At 35.1% G+C, this 19,180-nt stretch overlaps 3 protein-coding genes across 3 annotated transcripts in view; 2 read left to right on the top strand and 1 right to left on the bottom strand.

The window, feature by feature from the left end:
• The window catches only part of LOC140750688 (uncharacterized), a 74,275-nt gene extending 68,375 nt beyond the window's left edge, over nt 1-5,900 (top strand). Inside the window, exons 3-4 of the mRNA XM_073084379.1 lie at nt 4,672-4,872; nt 5,685-5,900. Coding sequence (XP_072940480.1) covers nt 4,672-4,872; nt 5,685-5,876 — 393 coding nt within the window. The 3' untranslated portion in view covers nt 5,877-5,900. The remainder of the gene's footprint in view (nt 1-4,671; nt 4,873-5,684) is intronic.
• A 1,802-nt stretch (nt 5,901-7,702) lies between these two features.
• PolE4 (DNA polymerase epsilon subunit 4) lies at nt 7,703-9,304 on the top strand. The gene is made up of 2 exons (XM_073084464.1): nt 7,703-8,100; nt 9,037-9,304. Exons 1-2 carry the CDS (start codon nt 7,795-7,797, stop codon nt 9,178-9,180), a joined length of 450 nt encoding a protein of 149 aa, XP_072940565.1. The 5' UTR covers nt 7,703-7,794; the 3' UTR covers nt 9,181-9,304.
• A 43-nt stretch (nt 9,305-9,347) lies between these two features.
• On the bottom strand, nt 9,348-17,390 carry LOC140750757 (maltase A1-like). The gene is made up of 11 exons (XM_073084465.1): nt 16,859-17,390; nt 15,378-15,557; nt 14,148-14,311; nt 13,656-13,781; nt 13,277-13,397; nt 12,377-12,708; nt 11,911-12,018; nt 11,187-11,438; nt 10,787-10,884; nt 10,311-10,451; nt 9,348-9,750 (listed from the first exon to the last, which is right to left on the bottom strand). Exons 1-11 carry the CDS (start codon nt 16,998-17,000, stop codon nt 9,672-9,674), a joined length of 1,743 nt encoding a protein of 580 aa, XP_072940566.1. The 5' UTR covers nt 17,001-17,390; the 3' UTR covers nt 9,348-9,671.
• Between the last annotated feature and the right edge of the window lie 1,790 nt (nt 17,391-19,180).

Below are 19,180 nucleotides of genomic sequence, written 5' to 3'. Positions count from 1 at the left end.
AAACTTAGAAACAAATTCCCATTCGTCTTCATTTTCAAGTTAACTACTTAATCCTTATTAAATTGCTGCTTATATGACAAATGTCCATTAGGAAAACTACATGGCCGCAAGCCTTTTAAAATAAAAAAAGACAAGTCATTGCGCAATTATGAATGAATCACCATAATTAAAGATCTTAGCTTTACTAATACAGTCACAAGCAGAACGATTTCCAATTCAGGAGAGTCATAATTATTGATAAATCGATATTTTATAAGTGCCAAGTATTTCTTGATGGATAGAAAAATAATGTGTTTTTAGCCGTATCTATTGAATTTACAATTTCACGTAAGTAACTTGAAATCGAGTACGTAATAATCGGCTGAATTAAGATAATTAGTGAATTTGGTCATATTGGGTTGGTCATGGGTCGATCTTCACCGAACGGTTAACTCATGGTTCTCTCTCTGTTAGGCACAGGTCTTCTTTCAAAATAAGAACAGTGAGCCATAGAAAAATACCCTGAGCACGTGCCAAGGTAGAGTTCGCACATCTTCGAAAACTTTTTCTAGAGAACTCTCTGGCATATCCTATCCTTACAGTGTGTTGATTTATTGTTAAAGAATATAATAAATAGTACCACTATATCGTCAAAAAATGTGTGACTTATGCACGGGATATGAATCCCGGGCCTCGATGGCACATTTAATACCACCAAACTATACAATTGAACCTGAAAACACTCAGTGATTTTATTGTATAACCGTTAGGTAAACTTAACCGCTTTCTTATTACACTTGGATAGTAAAGTTAAACAGATCGCAAAAAACGTTACAACCCGAACAATATGACTTGTTTTTTCTTGACATTTTTTATCAATTTTCACTTAGTCTTGTCAGTCAATAAAACCGTGCAATGACGTAATCTGTCGGCAACTCTTTGAAATTGCAAGAAATGATCGTCGTTTCCGTTACTGCGATGTTTTTAAAGGATGATTCATTAAGTACTTAAGTGGAGGTATACTAATATCCGTTTATTAATAAGAAATAATCGGAAAATGTCAAGAACAACGCTTCCTACACTAGATTACCAAGTATAACATACACAGAACATGTAATAATGATTTTTCCCTGTCTGGGTTTCGAATCTCGTATTCTTTGAGCGGGTAAACGTCATTGCCTATGGTAATTTTATTCATATCAACCCATTACTGTCCCACTGCTGGGCACGGGTCTCCTCTCAGAATGAGAAGGATAACTAACTGTAAATACCGACCTATTCAAAACTAAACTTTTTAACTTGTTATTGTAAGTTGAAAAGTTTATTTTCACAGTGAAGGTACAGAAATATTACTAATTTAACTACTATTATTATTATTTACCTACTAGTTAATTTTAACTGTGTGGTATTGTTATCTTGTTTTAGTAATAAAAGTATACACTTTTAACAAGTGACCAGCGGGAACACTTTGTCAAGTTTCACTTTTCCGCGTCACAAAACGTGTTAACACAACTAATTACAATGTGAACTACAACAATACAAGTGTAGGCATACAAACATAGGGGCTTTTTCACACTGTAACGCAGTGACTAGAAGCTGAAAGCTATTTGTTAAATCACAAACTTCTGTAAAAAATTATCACTTATGATATAATTATTAAGTATCTTAACGAAGGAAACACTTAGATACACTTAAGCACGTAGATGGATATGAATAGTTTTTTTTTTTTTAAGCATGGCACTGCGCATTTCTTCGTTTCTTTACGCAACTGAGGGAAGGCTGGAGTACCTATAGGTACATAAACGGAAAAAATGATATTATAATTATGTATTAAAACTGAAAAATAAAGTTGAAAGTATGCGAATTTTTGTTTTGTTTCAAACTTAAAGTAAAAATACTGATACGATTATAGCACTTTAGATTGTTTTAAACTTACATAAATATAGCTGTAATAAAGACATTTTATATAAAAAAACACAGTGTAGGCAGAGCTTTACAATTACAAAGTTGCATTTACCACTAGCCAAACATTGACAAACATGGATTTGAAATTTACGTGTAGTGGGAGCCCACTAATGTACGCAAATTAATTATTCAAATTATCACTTGCTTTGACGGCGAAGGAAAATGTTGTGAGGAAATATAGACGCCTTAAAACATTGCATAACATTCTCAAAGTGTAGGCTACCAATCTGCACTTTATATTTTAACCTATGTAAATTGATGTTTTATTTTAACGTTGACGTTTTAACTAGCATGCAATACGAAGTCACCGCCTCCATGTATAACTAACCGAATACTTAAAGTGCAGGGATTCTTTCTGAAGCCGATGAAAGATTCATTGCTACTCCTGAAGACTGAGTTGTATGTGAGAGAATTAACATAACACCCGTTCACTGAAATGCAAGAACTGCTTCACGATATAAGCAAGTGTGGCGGTGGTACCTTCTCGGTTGAAACCCATTGGTGCTACCTTCCAAATTAATTGATCAGTCGGTGTTTATTAATATTTTTGAGTTCATTGAACTTTTTAATACTAACATAAACTTCATGTTACAAAATATAATTAGATCTGCTCATATTTTGGTTAATCTCCAATGTAAGTACACTTATTTACATTCTACAGTACGTCCACCGCACTTGACTGATTTCGTAACTAATCTACTTTTTGTGACCACAAGTGATTGCCTGTCAGAAGCGATTAGGCTTGTGATGATAAGTTTAAAGTAAAAAAATATAGCGTCCGAAACTTCAAAACAACTGCTATATTATTTTTAATTGGACCACAACAGAACATGAAAGCGAATATATGTAGTTTACCTGTAGTATACTCGTGTGGTAACAGAGATAAACTTTTCCAATTCCAGCTTAGTCTTCAGGTGTAAAAGCGCATCTTTTCTGGGATATTGAACAACTATGCGTTATCTTTGTATCAGTTCTTATCTTTTTTTGTTTTAATTTTCTATTACCTATATGTTCTATTTGAGACAAGCTTGTATTAAATATAACATAGATTTGGTTATCAAATGAATGACTTAAGAACTTCTAGGATTTTTTTTTATTGTTTTGTGGTTGTTAAACTTTAATTTAAGGCCATCCACCTGAAATGGTGGTTCAATGGTGCGTTGTGGCCATCGGCTGACTTTCACCCATGGCAATATGGATGATTTGAGTTAGCACTCGCTCTCTAAATGTTTTTCATACATCCGAGTACAGTACAACTGTCATTTAATTATGTAAGAGAAAATTAAAATACATTTGAATGTAACTTTGTTAACGTAGCGTTAAATGTAATATTTTGTTTTTAAAAGAAACAATCAATCTTACCAATATAAGGTAGAAAGTATTACTTTAACTTGTACTAGAAATACAAAATTAATTTCAATATGTTGAGTTCCGTGTTCAATAATAAAGGATTTCAAGCAGTCGAATTGATTTATTTACATTTAGTAAGAAGGTAATTGTTATCTTAGTACCTATTTAGATTTAGATGCATTAGATGCCTATTTAGATGCATCGTTTAAATGTCAGGGGGTTACTACTATCTCTTAAAACAATATTATTTTAATCATACATTGAAATTTCGTACCACGACCTGTTTTAAGGAGGTCGTGATACGAAACACAATAATGTTGATGCAATATTGAAACAAAACTTTCCTGAACTATGATGGTTTTTAAAAGACGGTGGTAGGTCCCCAGGAACAACTTTGATTATTAGAAAAGGTTTAAAATTAGAATGGTACAGCCACTTTTAGCTGGACTTTTTTCATTTTTTTTTGTTATTTTTACCGTTGATGACAAAACTCTCCTGATTTTAAATATGTACAACGCCATCTATCTTCGCACTAAATCAATATAGGTTCAACGACATTTTGAACGCAAACATCTGCACAGCAATAATTCATCCATACTCTGGAGGATAACAACGCCCTTGAAATTTAATAAAGCAGGGAATGAGGCGGGCGAGTTGGTACAAATTTAATCAGGTGTGGTCTAAGTTAGAACTCGTAAATAAATTGCTTAGGGGATTTTAGCCTTTTTAAATTAAAGTACTAAACGAGCCTGTAGCATCTCGTGGTAAGATGTCAATGCCCCTCACGAACTGTAATTAATCCTAAATAGGATTAGAAACTGATCCGAGGTTAGTTTACATAACCTTGGTACCAAAACGCAGTAGCGCTTAGAAGGTAGTCGAACCCCATGTAATTCATGGTTTGACTGCGACGGCACCTACCACGAAATGTGTCTTCGTTATAACAGCAATTGTAGCCGACCTCATGTAAGGCCCCAGCCCAATTTGGTGTCGATTTAATATGTCTATGGGTGACATTAATCACTTACCGTCATGTGTTTTCTTATTTCTACCTAATAACAGCAGTGTTAGGCGCTGCTGTGTTCCGGGATGAAGGGTGTGGTAAGGGAGACAGACTTTTCCGAGGCGTTCCAGCTTAGTCCTCAGGGGTAGCGGCGCATCTGTGGGCGACCTCAGGTACGAATATCTAATCCTTTCTGGGGTTGATTACAGATGTCCATGGGCGGCAGTAGCCACTTACCATCAGGTGGACTGTATGCTCGTCTGCTACTCCTATATTATAAATGTGATCCATATGGTCTCTTGTTATTTCTATATTAAAAAAAAAAACTAAAATTGTATTAGAAATAAACTTATGATTTATTGTTTCTATTCCAGGACTCGATGTCAGAGCTCCGCGAGCTCTGCTACCCTGGTACCGACGTGCTGATGCTGTGCTTCTCCGTGGTGCGGCCGGAGACGTTCCGGTCGGTCGCGGAGCGGTGGACGCGCGCCGTCGCCAGCGTGGACGCGCCCTTAGTCCTCGTTGGCACGCAAAGCGACCTGGCTCTCGATGGACGGGTGTTACACACTTTGAGGGTACGTGGTTTGATATGAACACTACTTAATTACTGGCCCACGGGTCTCCTCTTAGAATGAATAAGTGTTCTAGCCAAGTTTGGATTAAGAGACTTCACGTAACTTTAACAACTGCCCTTGTATTTAGTTTCTAATGTTTTTTTTAATCATTTCAAATCATGTTTCATAATAAAAATGGTTTTATTTGATTTGATAATCCTTTTTTTAGTGATCTTTCAAGTGTATATAATTATATTCGCGACGTTTTATAGTTATTTTCACGATGTTTTTTTTAACGCACAGAACTTCAGAAGTTCATATAGGCTATAAGTTACAAATGTTTAAAATAATATTTTTACAAAGTTAATATTTATTTAGCTACAAATTGCCCTACCCCAAAGAGAAAAACCCCTTTTTATGAGATTTGTTTAAACAAAGATAACATTTGTAAAGGTCACTAAGCACCGGCTCCACCCACATTTCTAGTATTTAAACAGACATTCTAAACTTGTATGATTATCTCGGACTGAAATATATCCATTTCAAACCTGTATAAATAAACGCGCTGACGAAAAGATTTAAAGGATATATAAATAACAAGGATTATTTTATAATCATTATGGAAAAAGTATATCAGTCTAAAAAAAACAAGAACCTTTAATTATAACACACTTATACAATACATATCAGAGTTATTTATATGTAAACAATGATATAAACTATAATATGTAAACCCATTACCTAACATTACATGTATAAATATTTAACAGGATCACTAGATACAAAATCAGAAGATATTGCAATGTTTTACAATATTTATTTCCAATTTCCAGTCACGCGGGGAGCATCCGGTCACAGAGGCAGAGGCGCGCGCCCTGGCCGCCAAGATCAACGCGACGTACGTGGAGACGTCAGCCAAGACCAGAAAACAGCTGAAGGACGCCTTCGACGCCGCCATACTCGCCGGCCTGCCCGTCATACAATCAAAGAGGCCGTTCTGGAAGAAACTGCTGTGTCTTAACTAGAAAATTCTCTTCAGCACCCACAGTGCACATGTATAGTCCTCTACCAAGGCCGTTAAGTCTACCGTTGAGCTGTCTTGGCTGGCTAGGAACTAGTATGAAATATTAACGCGACGATTCACTTTACGAAATTTACTAACCACAGTACCTTAATGACGAAAAAGCTAAGCTGATTACTTTTTGTTTACGAAGAGAGGAATTGTAGCCGAGATATGATAAATGAAACGAGAAATGATGAAATATATCATTCATAATTAATTTGGAGCAATTAAGAATATTTAAACAACAACACATGTCATGTATTTTTAGTAACGTTAAATAAATCTGAAATGAAATTATCAATTTATACTTCTAGGTACCTTTAAGTAGTGCCTAAGTAGTATGTGAAAGTGATTATCATTTCATATATATATTGAAATAAAAGTTTTATTGTAGTTGCAAATTTTAATTCGACATAGTCAATTTGTTACAGTGTTGCCAATTTCGGTAGCATTGCCTATGCTTGGGATATTGCATCTTAATGCACTTAAATATATTTACAGTAATAATAAGTTTCGCCTTAAGAATGCCCAAAGTTTAGAATAGTAGGGTAATAAATAAAATTACTACCTACATTTTCTAGATGTGCCTTACTACCCACTACTGGAAACAGTACTGTAGAATAGTTTGTATAAAATTGTTGACGTAAGTTCTATTAAGTTTATGGTAGATTAAACGTTAAAAATTAAATGATGGCATGAGATTCGACCGCGTGATTTCAACATCCATCTGCTTTATAATTAAAATACACGATATTTAAAAATAAATATTAATAATGCGCATTTTGGTATAAAGTATTTTTCTTATAATAATTATGTGTTTTATCAAAAAATACATGTAAATCACGCAGTCTCGTCTTAGACTATGAGCATGTTGACTGAAACATTGTACGGTAATTTGTATGTAAATAATAAATTGATAGTTCTATGTGTTTGTCACTAATTTATAAAATGTTAATTCGTTTCACAAATTTCTTTTGTATTATTTTAAATCACACTATGAATGTGGATATAGAATATAAATATTTTTTTTCAATAAAAGCATAATTTTTTATTTTTTATGTCGGATCAGATAATTTATTTTACATCACCGCTATTCACAATAATCTATTATTAGTAAGAGCACGGCAAACACGTTTGTTTTCGTTATTATAACTTTGGAGGCTTTGATTTTTAGTGACCAAGCAACCATTTAATCATTATCACTGTAGGTTAAACCATTTGTACAGTAAAATTTAATGAATTGTAATGTTACATTGTTATTCGAGATGTATATAATATGAATGCGATATGTACATGTTGTTTGATACTCAACACGAACTGATAATTATATTTTATTACTACTCAAATTTATTGTTTTATTTTACCGAAATACAAGACCTTTACTCACACCTACCTACGCAGGTGTCAATCTACAATGATTTTACTACTAAAGTAAACATTTTATACTAGTGTTGATATTATTTGTAGACTTTGTCTAGTTATATGAATGGAAATTTATGAAATTAGAGGACTTTTAGACCTTGCACAGTGCAACACAATAGTGACAATAACTAAGGAAACACCATCCAGTTGTATGCACATTATGTTGACCACGAAACAATTTTATGGGCGGCAGTAGCCACTTACCATCAGGCGCATGGTATTCTCGTACTCTAGTCGTTTATTATAAAAAAAATAGTAAAAGCATATGATCGGCCAAAAAGAGTGAATCCAAATTCGTAAAAATCATACACTGAAATTATGTCAATGTCATTTCGACTTTGACAATGTCAAATTGACATCAACAAAACAATACTTTTCGCGGCCGCGCTACACCGTGTTTTTGGCGCTAATTACTAAATTTTCTCCAAAATAAAATAAAATAACGAACAAACGAAGCAATGAACGACAGCGAGAACTACACAGACGTTGATATTTCCGATATCGTCGAAGATTCAGAGGTATATGTAGAAGATGGGCATGAACGACAAGAAATTGATTCCGAGATAAACACAATACAAAACTCGGAGATCATAAACTCTGAGGAACAAGTTATACCAGAAAAGAGGGGTCCAGTTCATAGTACAAGGGTAGAAACAGTGAAATCGACGAGGTTACCGCTGGCTAGGATAAAAAACATTATGAAAATGGATCCGGACGTTAATATTTTGAATGCCGAAGCAGCGTTTCTGGTCACGAAAGCAACTGTAAGTAAATTGTTTTCATAACGTAACCAGAACCAGAAGTGTATGTAGTTTACTTAATGTTATTGTCAATGACTGGCCTAGTTTCCTATGCTAGGTCGGTACAGGTTAGGGAAGTAGTATGAATATATCATGATTGCCAAGGATGTTTTCAAATTAGGGCCCCTAAGTAGTTGTTGATATAATTAAAATATTATTGTCACAAAAATAATCTTATTTACATATTTGTTATATATTGGCCTTAATCACCATAGTTAGAAATTCGCCTTAAACAAAATTACTAGAAAGACATCCGATCCTGCACCGTCGCCGTGCCGTGGGAACGCTGACTCCGCACCACCGCTCCGTTTCCATCGTATAGTCCCGAACGTGGGAATTCACTCTGGGCGCTAACATTGCCCCAGCAAGTCACTTAGGATAGTTAGTTTTAATTTAGGTAAGATTTAATCCAAAACATGTAATATTCTGTTTTGATTAAATACATATATATAAGTAATTCGGTCTTTCTGTATCCTGGCTGCTGCATCCCGACGCATTATATAACTTATTTTCCAATCTTGTTGTCAAAGAAATGAATGTTTTTTTTTATAAGATTGAATTAGCAAACAAGGAAACAGTTCATCAGATGGTAAGAGGGTTAGAAGGGTATAGAAACTACTGTGGTTCAACTGCAGTGGCACCACCGTCACACTTATTTTTGCTACTGTATTTTGATTTGGGGTAAGGGAGGCATACTTATCAAAGGCTTTCTAATTAAGTCCTCAGTCGTAGCAACACAACCATTGCCAACCTCAGGTAGAAATCTAATCTTACTGCTGGTTGATTGCAGATGTCATGGGCGGCAGTAGCTACTTATCAAATGGACTGTTTGCTTGTTTGCTTAAATAAATAATGTAGTCACTGCGACTTGCAACTTATAATCAGTTAATTTTATTTCAGGAAATGTTCCTAGAAACAATAGTGAAAGAAACCTACTCATATACATCTCAAAACAAACGGAAAGTCATATCTAAGAAGGATCTGGATGTGGTGATCAATAAAGTGGACTGCTTGTGTTTTTTAGAAGGTGCCATGGACTTCTGATTTAGAATTACGAAATTTTAAATATTTTACTGGGTAATAGATATTTTTAAAACTATTTCATGTTGCTGTAATGTTCTACTGTGATGACTGATATTACAGATAATATTTTGTCCTGTGTAATCATACAAATGACATAATATTATCTGGGAGCACAGCAGTGCCTTTGGCAATTTGAGCAAAAATTACACAAATAATATTTAAACATCATGGAGAAAAAACTAATGTGAAATTTTTTCAAATATTCTATCGAGATGTCAAGTGTATTTAGTATTTTATAATGTAAATGTAACAAATAATATTTTAAATATAGCATTACATGTAAAAATTTCTGTGTCAATTTGGAATGATTAAGGTAAGAAATAAATTTTAATTTAATTGTTACTGTAATGTATTATTTATTATAAATTTAAATACATCATAATGAATTACAAACTTATTTTAAAATAAATTACATGTATTAATTTATACATATTTTATACACTTATTTAATTTTAACAGCAATTGTCAGCAGTTTTTAAAACTGCAGCACAATGCCCTGAGAGTGGCAGGTTGCTTTTCAAATATGGTGCACTGAAACAGAAAGTGTTCAAGTTAATTGTATGAATGTACTCTAAAATATATAAGGATATACAACCAAATTTACTAATCTGAATTAATGAAGTTAAGGAAGTTTTCATTTACTTATAAAGAATTTTGAATTAAACACAGTCGTCGCCTATGTGGAATTTATAGTGGAGAACCCTTTGCGGTTCGACTCCAGCGGCACCACCATCACACCTATTTCTGCCTCTTAGCAGCAGTGTTAAGCGCTGCTGTGTTCTGGTTTGAAGGGTATGGTAAGGGAGACATATTTTCCGAGGCATTCCAGCTTAGTGCTTAGGGATAGCGACGCATCTGCCGACCTCAGGTAGGAATATCTAATCCTATCTGGGGTTGATTACGATGTTAATGGGCGGCAATAGCCACTTACCATACGGTGGACTGCATGCTCGTCTGCTACTCTCAAAGCTTCAAGCCAGTAAGCTTGAAGCTTCTCAAATTATGATCATTAAGTTCAGCTTTATTTTTTTTGGGCTGATGGTAGTGACTGCCATTTCAGTTGCAAATTGTAATTTAAATAATACACTTACCCAATCTCAAGTTCACAGTCTACACCAGATGCTACCACCAACAGCTTGTTTGGGAGTAATTTTATTGAGGACAGATCAGCAATCTGTTCTTGACTGGACAGATTAATCAAGCCGATTATACCTGGGGTTCCTGGGAGTAACCTGTATAAGAATAATAACTTATAAAAATCAACATTTTTTTATTATAACAATCAACAACATTTAAATTAAGTTTTGCAATACAATACAAAAACTTTATTGTACACCAAACTAAATGTAACAAATACAAAATTTTAAAAATAATAATAATCTAAGTTACAATAGGCGAGTTTATCAGTAAAATAGAGATCTCTTTCAGGCAACCATTTTACTCGTTGTAAGAAGATACTTACATAGCATCTTAGAAAAATAATGATTATGAGTTTTAGTACAGTCTGAAGTTAGGAAATGTGTACCATAACATGTGCCAAGTTATTAGTAAAATCGAAAAAATATACCTTGTTACTACGAGTAATGATTCTGATAATGCTTTAACATGCAGATCGCCTTCTCGAAGAGCACAACACTTTCTGGCGGTTGCCACATCTTTGTAAAACTGCAAAAAGTAATATATTTGAAACCGCATAGATTTTAATACAAGATTTGAATATATTAGTCAAGTTTTTTTAAAAAACCCGTGGATTTAATAAAACATTTAGATTTTATATAAAACTTATCGATTGGCTGCATAGATTAGTACCAATCTATGTTTGGCTGTTTGCAAATATCCGTTATGGATTGGTCGCATCTTCCTTCACCTTGCACGTATGCATGCAGATCAGAGTTTAGGGATACCTGTATTCAAAAGGGACTTACAACTTGCAGCCATTCTCTTAAACATCTACTTTCACATCTTACTTTATAATGACTTTTCTCCGCGCTCATCTGTGCAGCGAGATTCAACGTCTTGTAGTTATCAGCAATAGGAAGCCATGTTTTCCCGGTGGTTTGTGAGAAGCCGGCGTGTTTCGAAGCGTCCCAGTGGTACGGCGTGCGCTCCGGGTCGCGGGACTTCTTCCAGTACTTTATTGGGTCTGTCGGGTTCAAAGCCTGGGGGTCTTTCGTGTCGTTCAAGCTCACGAACCCGTCAGTCATGCCGATTTCTTCGCCCTTTACAAAAAATACGCTTTACGTACAAAATTGCCTTTTAAAATATTTATTACAATTTAGATTTAATAGTTGATTTAATAGAATAACGTTTCCCCTTTTATATTTATAAAAAAGTAGCGCATCTGTATCATATCTGTATGTATATTTGAAGACAGTGGCATAGAATTACCTATATTTAACGCATAATTCATAACGTTATGGTGAACTAAACTTTTTACGTACTCAATACCGAAATGCTTGTGTCAACCACATAAACGGCCTACATTTTTATTTATAATATCACGGTTTTTTCACCCTATAAATACAGATATGTAGGGTACTTGATAATAATGACAATTAGGTACAGCCTGAATCTTAATTAAAAATAAATTTGGTAAATATGCTAATATGTAGGTAGTATTTCATTTGTAATAAACGTCAATTAAACCTTTAAATGTGTAAAGGTGATAAAAAGTGCGTTCTTCACAATTACCTGGTAAGTAACAGCAATTCCTGGTAAAATGAGAGCCAACATATTCATAGCGTCCACGCGGGAGTCGCCGAGGCGAGAAGCAAGCCTGCTCTGGTCATGGTTCCCATTCTGAGAAATATAATCAATTTTAACATAATCTAACGCCACTGTTGAAGATGTATATTATTTTTATAATATAAAAGTAGCAGACGACCATGGAATCCACCTGCTGGTAAATGGCTACTGCCACCCATCGACATCTGTAATTAACCACAAATGAAATTAAAACTCCTCGAGGTCAGACACAGACGCGCCGCTACCCCTGAGGAGTAAATCGCAATCCTTTGCTTAAAATTGCAATTATTAGATAGAAATAGTTGTAGTGGTGGTAGAATACGATTCGTTTTATTTTAGACCTGCGGTCGTACAAAGATATACCTTTGTATCTGTAAATTGAAATGTACGAATAAAAAAAAATTATACTAACCACCCAATTCGCGGTCTTCCCAACAGGCATGTACGTCATCCACTTGTCTATAACGAGCTTAATATCAAACGCCGTGGACTGATTGTTTATATTTTCCAGCAAGCTGAAATTAAACGGCACTGAACCATTTCTTTTCCCTGTACCATAATATTTCATAACATTAGCCAATGACGTGTACGCTTCCGTCATCATAAGTTTGTTCTCTCCGTCCTTCTCTATGTACTCGTCCATGACGTCACGCCAGTTGTAAATGACGTCATACGTCTCGTTTAAGTCCCTTGTGTATATGTGGTTGAGGTAGTCGTAGTCATCTGAGTCAAATCCTTTTTTACCTGGATATATTGTTTTATTTAGTAAAAGTCAACTAACGTGCAATCCATCTGCTACTGTTGTGCGTGGACATCTGTATACAAAGCCTTCATTCGATTAGAATCCTATCTGAGGTCGGCTACAGATACATACGTGATTACCAAAGAAATTGCATCTTGGAACGCCTCGAATAAGTATGCCTTTACAACCTTCAAATCGGAAAACAGTAGTGTGAGGGTTCTGATACACTTATAAATGATAAACTGATAATTGTTGAAATAGGAATTTATTGAGGATCTTTATGTAGAATGATAATGATTCATAATGATAATTGAACACGCGCGGCACTTGTGCTTGCCTATGGCGAACTGATGGCTATAACCGCGTGGTTGTGTGACAATATTTTTGCTTATAACTATATTTTTGGACGGTTGTACCCTACAAGAAGCTTTTAAGATTGCTGTTATCAGGCAGAATTTTGTGTGACGGTGGTACTTCTGGAATGGAACCAGAAAGGATTCCACTACTTTCGAGTGAAAAGACCCTTTTTTATAAAAGGAACTTATAAAGTTTTATCCGTTTTAGGATTACCTGATAGGGGTTCATCCGGGTAACTCCCATTATAATTTTTACTATCCGCTTCGTATAAGTAGATGACAGCGTCCACTCGGAAACCAGAGACGCCCTTGTCAAGCCAGAAACGAATGACATCCTGTAAGTATTTTGTAACACATTTTCAACTAAAGATAAGGAAATATCTTAGAAAGATCTAACGTTATAAGAAAATAAGTACTACTCTGAGTGCCGACTTAAGAATTATGTACGAAACCAACATTTATTTGAATTATTTTTTACTCTGTAGGAAATATAAGTCGGTATATTTTTTTCTAATAAATCGCTTACTCACGCATTAAAACTTTTATGCAAAAATGTACGATGCTGTTTCCTTGATACTAGAGAACATACTCACATTCATCTCCTGCTGAACTTTAGGTTCCCGGTAGTTGAGATCAGGCTGGCCGATCACAAACTGGTGCAAATAATACTGACCCCGTTCTTTGTTGTACTCCCATGCACCGTTTCCAAACACACTAATCTGTTTAAAATAAAATAAATTGAATAATCATTGTTGTGTTCAAATATATTATGTACTTACATTATGGTTGTAGGCAATTCATAACGAGAATAACTTTGTTTAATCATATGGTGTATGACGTATGTATTAACATGAAAAGAACCTTAAGTGGCTAAAAATATACAATTCTGCTAACAATTTGCGAATTTAGGTAATTGTTTAGTTACATAGCAAAAGTAAACAAGAGTTAGTTCTTTTAAAATTAGAAACCTTTCATTTATTTACTTCATTCGATGGACGTATCATATACCTATCGCCTATTTATTAAACTATTTTTAATCATAGAATTTTATTTGTACGCATGTAATAAGATTTAAAAAATCTCACCCAATTGCTTGGTGGGAGAAGTTCTCCGGGATGTTCTGGATCTGGAATCCCGTCAGCCCATATGTAATAGTTCTCGTAGTGTGGCTCACGACGGACGGATCTGATGAACCAGTCGCTCTCGTTGCTCGTGTGATTTGGCACCAAGTCCAGCACTACGCGAATACCTATACACGCAAACGACTTATCTACCCTCTATAATCAAAATAATTACACTACATTTACTGCCTTTATTTCGGAAGACTAAGGTGCCTAAAAGTGCGTTAAACGTCCCACAATGTTTAACGAGGTATGGTGTCGCGGTCATTCTGATCTGAGACTCGAGACGCGAGAACAGATACTAGGTTCGATACTCGGGTTGTCCCTGTAGTTCCGGGACTAGAATAGGGCTACGGTAACTCCTGCCTGTCGTAAGAGCCGACTAAAAGGGGGCTTCCGGGGTTGCGGGCGGCAAGAGTGGGAGCTCTAGCTGTCCAGTAAGCGATCCCAGGAAGGACGGCGGTATATGTGTCGTGTTCCCCAAATGCGGGAGGAGCGAAAACTGCTCCCTCAGGGCAGAGCCCGATCGGGGCATCGCGCATGGAGGACTCCGGTTGCATTCCGTCGGAGATCCCGGAGTTCTCCAACAAGCGTGAGCACGTCCACCGGGGGGTTTTAGTGCGGTAAAAATCCCACATAACCCGGCGTCGCTTCCACGTCGTCGGGTATCTTTTGAAGGTTTCGCCCTCGTTAAGAAAAAAAGAAAAAAAAAAACGTTCGATAGTCGGGCAATAAGAAAACTGAATATGTAACCGACACTTGAGAACACAGGATGTTAACCTTGTCACATCTTGACTGTTAACGATCGGGAAAAAAATGTCATTAGGATTAATGAGTCGAACTAAAAAACAAATTGATTTGAAGTTGGTACTTTATAATTTAAAATCAGTAGAGTGTAAAGACGTGGCCAATCTTGTATGGCATTGACATTTATTAGGTCCCTTTTAACTACGATTGTATTTGCAAATTTTTCCTTAAAGATTTTGTAAAGGTTCTGAGAATTTAAACATGAATAATACATATAAGCAGGTACTTAAGTATCTAGCCACACGTACATACCTATACCGCTGTAGAATACGGATATAGGCATACACATGGAACAGAAAAATCAAGGGCATACACAACAGGCAAAATATTATGACTTATAAAAATCCTTTTATTAACATAATGAGAAAAAAATTGCAGCCAACTTACCAACTTCTTTTGCAGTTTTTATGAGGTTTTGAAAATCTTCCATGGTTCCGTACTCTGGCGCGATTTGGCGGTAGTCGCTGATATCGTAACCGAAGTCGTACATAGGTGATAGAAAGATAGGAGACAGCCATATTGCATCTACGCCGGTCTTTTTCAAGTAGTCAAGTTTTGACGTTATGCCTGAAACCATCGCGTTGATATCGAATATTAAAGAAAAAAACATTCATTTTGGATATTTTATACTGTATCGGTTGGTCTTGTAGGTAGGACCTAGGTAGAACCTTATGTCGACTCGGTTAATGCATGTTCGTCTGCTACTCCTATATCACATAAAAAAGAAACTATGACGCTAAAATTCGAATACATTCGGGCATTCTGTCGAAGGCCGTCAAGCTAACGGGCAGGGTCAGCTAAAACTCATAAATGAAATGATAATCGTAGCTCTTTGAAATTGGCTCAGCTTTGGAGTTATTTTATGCTAAATATGATACTGTTTAATATTGCACATACGCAGAAAACTTAGAACAATTGATTTGTAAAGAAACATATTTTTCAGCCTCTCGATATTTCGGTAGCAATTGTGATCATTATATGTGCATCGTAAATATGAATTTTAAATAGGACAATGTATGCTCATATTTATAAATAGATATCTAGTTGAATAAATAGTACTTACCTATACATTCTGCATTGCGCGGTAATTAACGTATCGGTTTTTCATGGTTTTTATTCTAAATGATTAACTTAGCTCTCAATTCGGGGCTATAGTGTCGGTGTGTGTGTTTATTTACTCCTCTGTGTGAATAAGGGGTGTAAATGTGTATCTCGAGTATATAGCGCGTTAGAATTATATAATTTATGAATTGAACATGGGTAACTATGTCGCCGACGGTCACTTGCGGACTAACGAAAAGGGAAGGGTGGAAGAAGTGGTCCGCCCCGGGCGTCCACCATCTCTGGGGGACCATTATCTCTGGGGAACACCAAACTAATTACTAACTCTTCCGAACTAAAAAGCAGTAGTTGAAATGTTCGCAATGTGTTAGCAGCTAAAAAAATGTCGGTGAGTAAGCCTATGAGACCATTTGTAATTTTGTAGAATCACATTAACTTTTTAGACTGGGGGCCTTTCAACTATGCCCTGGGCCTCCGGCGACCTTAGTTCGCCACTGCATGTAGATTTAGAGTTCTGTCTGAGGTCCACCATAGGTGCGTTGTTAAACTCTCTTACCACGACCTTTAAATCAGAAAACCGTAGCGCATAAGATTATAAGCCAAACAGTTGTGGTGGTGGTGACTCCGGTGTCGAACTACGAAGGGTTCTACGGTTCTACATCCTTGTAATCTGGTAGCTCTTATTTCTTTATCTATCTACTTGAATTGTAAGATTACAACTTTCGAAAATTTCGAAAACATCTCATCCCGCCAATGTATGAAGAACTTGTTTTATTTATTAAAAATAATTAAAAATACCTACGTACCATTTAAATCTCCAATGCCATCATCATTGGTGTCTTTGAATGAGCGCGGATATATTTGGTAGACCAACGCAGTTTCCCACCAATTTGTGTCTGGAACCGACGCTGCAAAACTCGCGGCGATTAGCACAAGAATCGCACGCATTTTCGCGATAAAACTGCGTTAATAATTCGTATTTGTATACGTATTCGTACTTTGCGTAAATACCACTGTATTCACGACGTTCACATCGATATATGAATATCACTATAACTGCTCATTCCTTAAATAGGAAGTGCGTGCATATAGTGGCAAATTTTTACGCGGTACTTTGTACGTGCAAACTAGGTATAACATAGGTATAATACCTAAAACGAATTTGCCAAAATTCCTGTCTTAGCGCTCATTTCTCTATATAAAGAACCTATTGGCAAAAAATCAGGATTCTAGGTTCAGCGGTGGCGGCTATACATTGATCTGATACGTTTACTAGAAAATTATAATTTCAAATAGTTGTGCTCTAGTTTCCTTATAATAATAATCTGAACTGGCACGATATGTCTAGAAAGGGTTATCATAAGAGCATTAGTTATCTTAGAAGTCATATATATACCTAGGTACTAATAAATTTGTTTCTTTCAATATCTCGGTTTCTAGACCACCTACTTACAACTGACTGAAGAAAATTGAACGTGAAATTGACTCTCTTAAGGTAATTTTTTGCAATGATCTTATTTGTATAAAATTACTTAGTAATCATTAAAAATATTTATAATTGCTAAATGCCAACAATAAATTAGTAGAAACAAAAATAAAAATGAGTAGATATATAGTTGTACACATAATATGTACCTATGCTTTCACAAACCCACATCTATCATTGAAACTTCAACTTGAAGCAAATATAAGATATTAATAAAAATAATGCACTTAATAAAAATGTCACTTCACTAGTACTTAATCACTAAGCCACGACCTCTAAGCTGCCACAAAATGATGTCGACTGTATCATACTGTACTTGGCACATAAATCGACATAGACGATACATCAGCCAATTCTAACTAATTGACGAAGGTCGACATAATTTATGCCGCCAAAATATATATTATGATTGTTTTAGCTATAGTTTTGTTAAAGAGGATAGGGGAGAGGGGAAGGATTTTCCAACAGCAGTGATGTTCTTGCAGTCAGCGAAAAAAATGGATAGTAAAATTTTATCTCAGGCTATTTGGCAGGGGAAGAAAGGGTACGAAATCTGAAATTTGTCGGTGAAAAACTATAGTGATCCCTCTAGTTAAAGATTTATTTCCTTTCTTGCTAAGGAGTGGTTCTTCCCCCCTCGCCCTTCATATAAGCCCACCTTCTACGTTTGTAATTCATAATAATCATTATTCTATAACGAACACATCACCTTTTCAATCAACAGCCTAATTTATTTCTTAAAATTAAATAATATTATTAAATATTTAAAAAGTGAATACTCAAATTGAAATAAAATACAAACAACTTTTCCAAATCGAATTTATTACGTATAATCTTGATTTAAAAAATAGAGACAATTCAACAAAATAATTTGAGGTCACATTTATATTCTTAAATAACACGTCACTTGATTGCCTTATAACATAGATTAGTAAAGATTACTCACTCCTAACTAGAGAATGTACCCAGTTTTGAGAATTGTAATACTTGCGTAAAAAAGTTTTGCCACGTCTCCGTGCTAAAATATCCCTAAAATATTTGAAATAATTATTTATTTATTATGTAAATTAATGTAAATTACGCAGTATTAGTTATTTATTCGTAAATTTTCTCTAAAAATGTTTTTATTTGTCATGAATTCAAAAAAAGAACTTACGATAATAAGCCATTTGTGGCTTCATTCAATTTCAAGGCGGCGAAGTATCTTTACTAATCTATGTTTTATAACGAGAGATTACTACAACTATGATCATCGAAATATAGAGTTATATTCACTCCTAATAAAATTCATTTAGGTATGTACCTACCATTTATTATTTATATTTCAACTTTATACAATTCCAGTTTAGTTACTTGAGAACATTACACTTAGTCATGTGACTTCATAGTACACATAGTAGTGACGTCACATGCAAATTTGATATTTACAATATTATATTTTAGTCCACTAAATATTTTATTCTGTGTCGTAACTAAAGTCGCGAGCCAGGATAGGCACAAAATTAAGTGTCCCCAAATCTTAATTCTAAGATTATTTAAGGCATCACCGTCTTCATAATCTGTTTGTTCCCTACAGCATTGTTTGCATTATTTAGTAGTATGTCGCAATACATGAAACGCCAAAAACCTTGTGATCTCCCCG

The sequence above is a fragment of the Epargyreus clarus genome, unplaced genomic scaffold, assembly GCF_041222505.1.
Source record: "Epargyreus clarus isolate Ecla_fem2 unplaced genomic scaffold, WU_Ecla_fem_2.2 ptg000021l, whole genome shotgun sequence".
Classification (NCBI taxonomy): Eukaryota; Metazoa; Arthropoda; class Insecta; order Lepidoptera; family Hesperiidae; genus Epargyreus; species Epargyreus clarus.
Note: the sequence above shows the minus strand (reverse complement) of the source record. Positions and strands in the feature narration are given on the sequence as shown.

What these genes read in the sequence shown, in the direction of transcription:
- PolE4 (XM_073084464.1), top strand. Translation starts at nt 7,795, where the DNA reads ATGAACGACAGCGAGAACTACACAGACGTTGATATTTCCGATATCGTC. An exon ending in TTCTGGTCACGAAAGCAACT is followed by an intron (nt 8,101 to 9,036) that starts GTAAGTAAATTG and finishes ATTTTATTTCAG; the next exon opens with GAAATGTTCCTAGAAACAAT.
- LOC140750757 (XM_073084465.1), bottom strand. Translation starts at nt 17,000, where the DNA reads ATGCGTGCGATTCTTGTGCTAATCGCCGCGAGTTTTGCAGCGTCGGTT. An exon ending in AAAAACTGCAAAAGAAGTTG is followed by an intron (nt 14,312 to 15,377) that starts GTAAGTTGGCTG and finishes TTGCGTGTATAG; the next exon opens with GTATTCGCGTAGTGCTGGAC. An exon ending in CCCGGATGAACCCCTATCAG is followed by an intron (nt 12,709 to 13,276) that starts GTAATCCTAAAA and finishes CAATATATCCAG; the next exon opens with GTAAAAAAGGATTTGACTCA.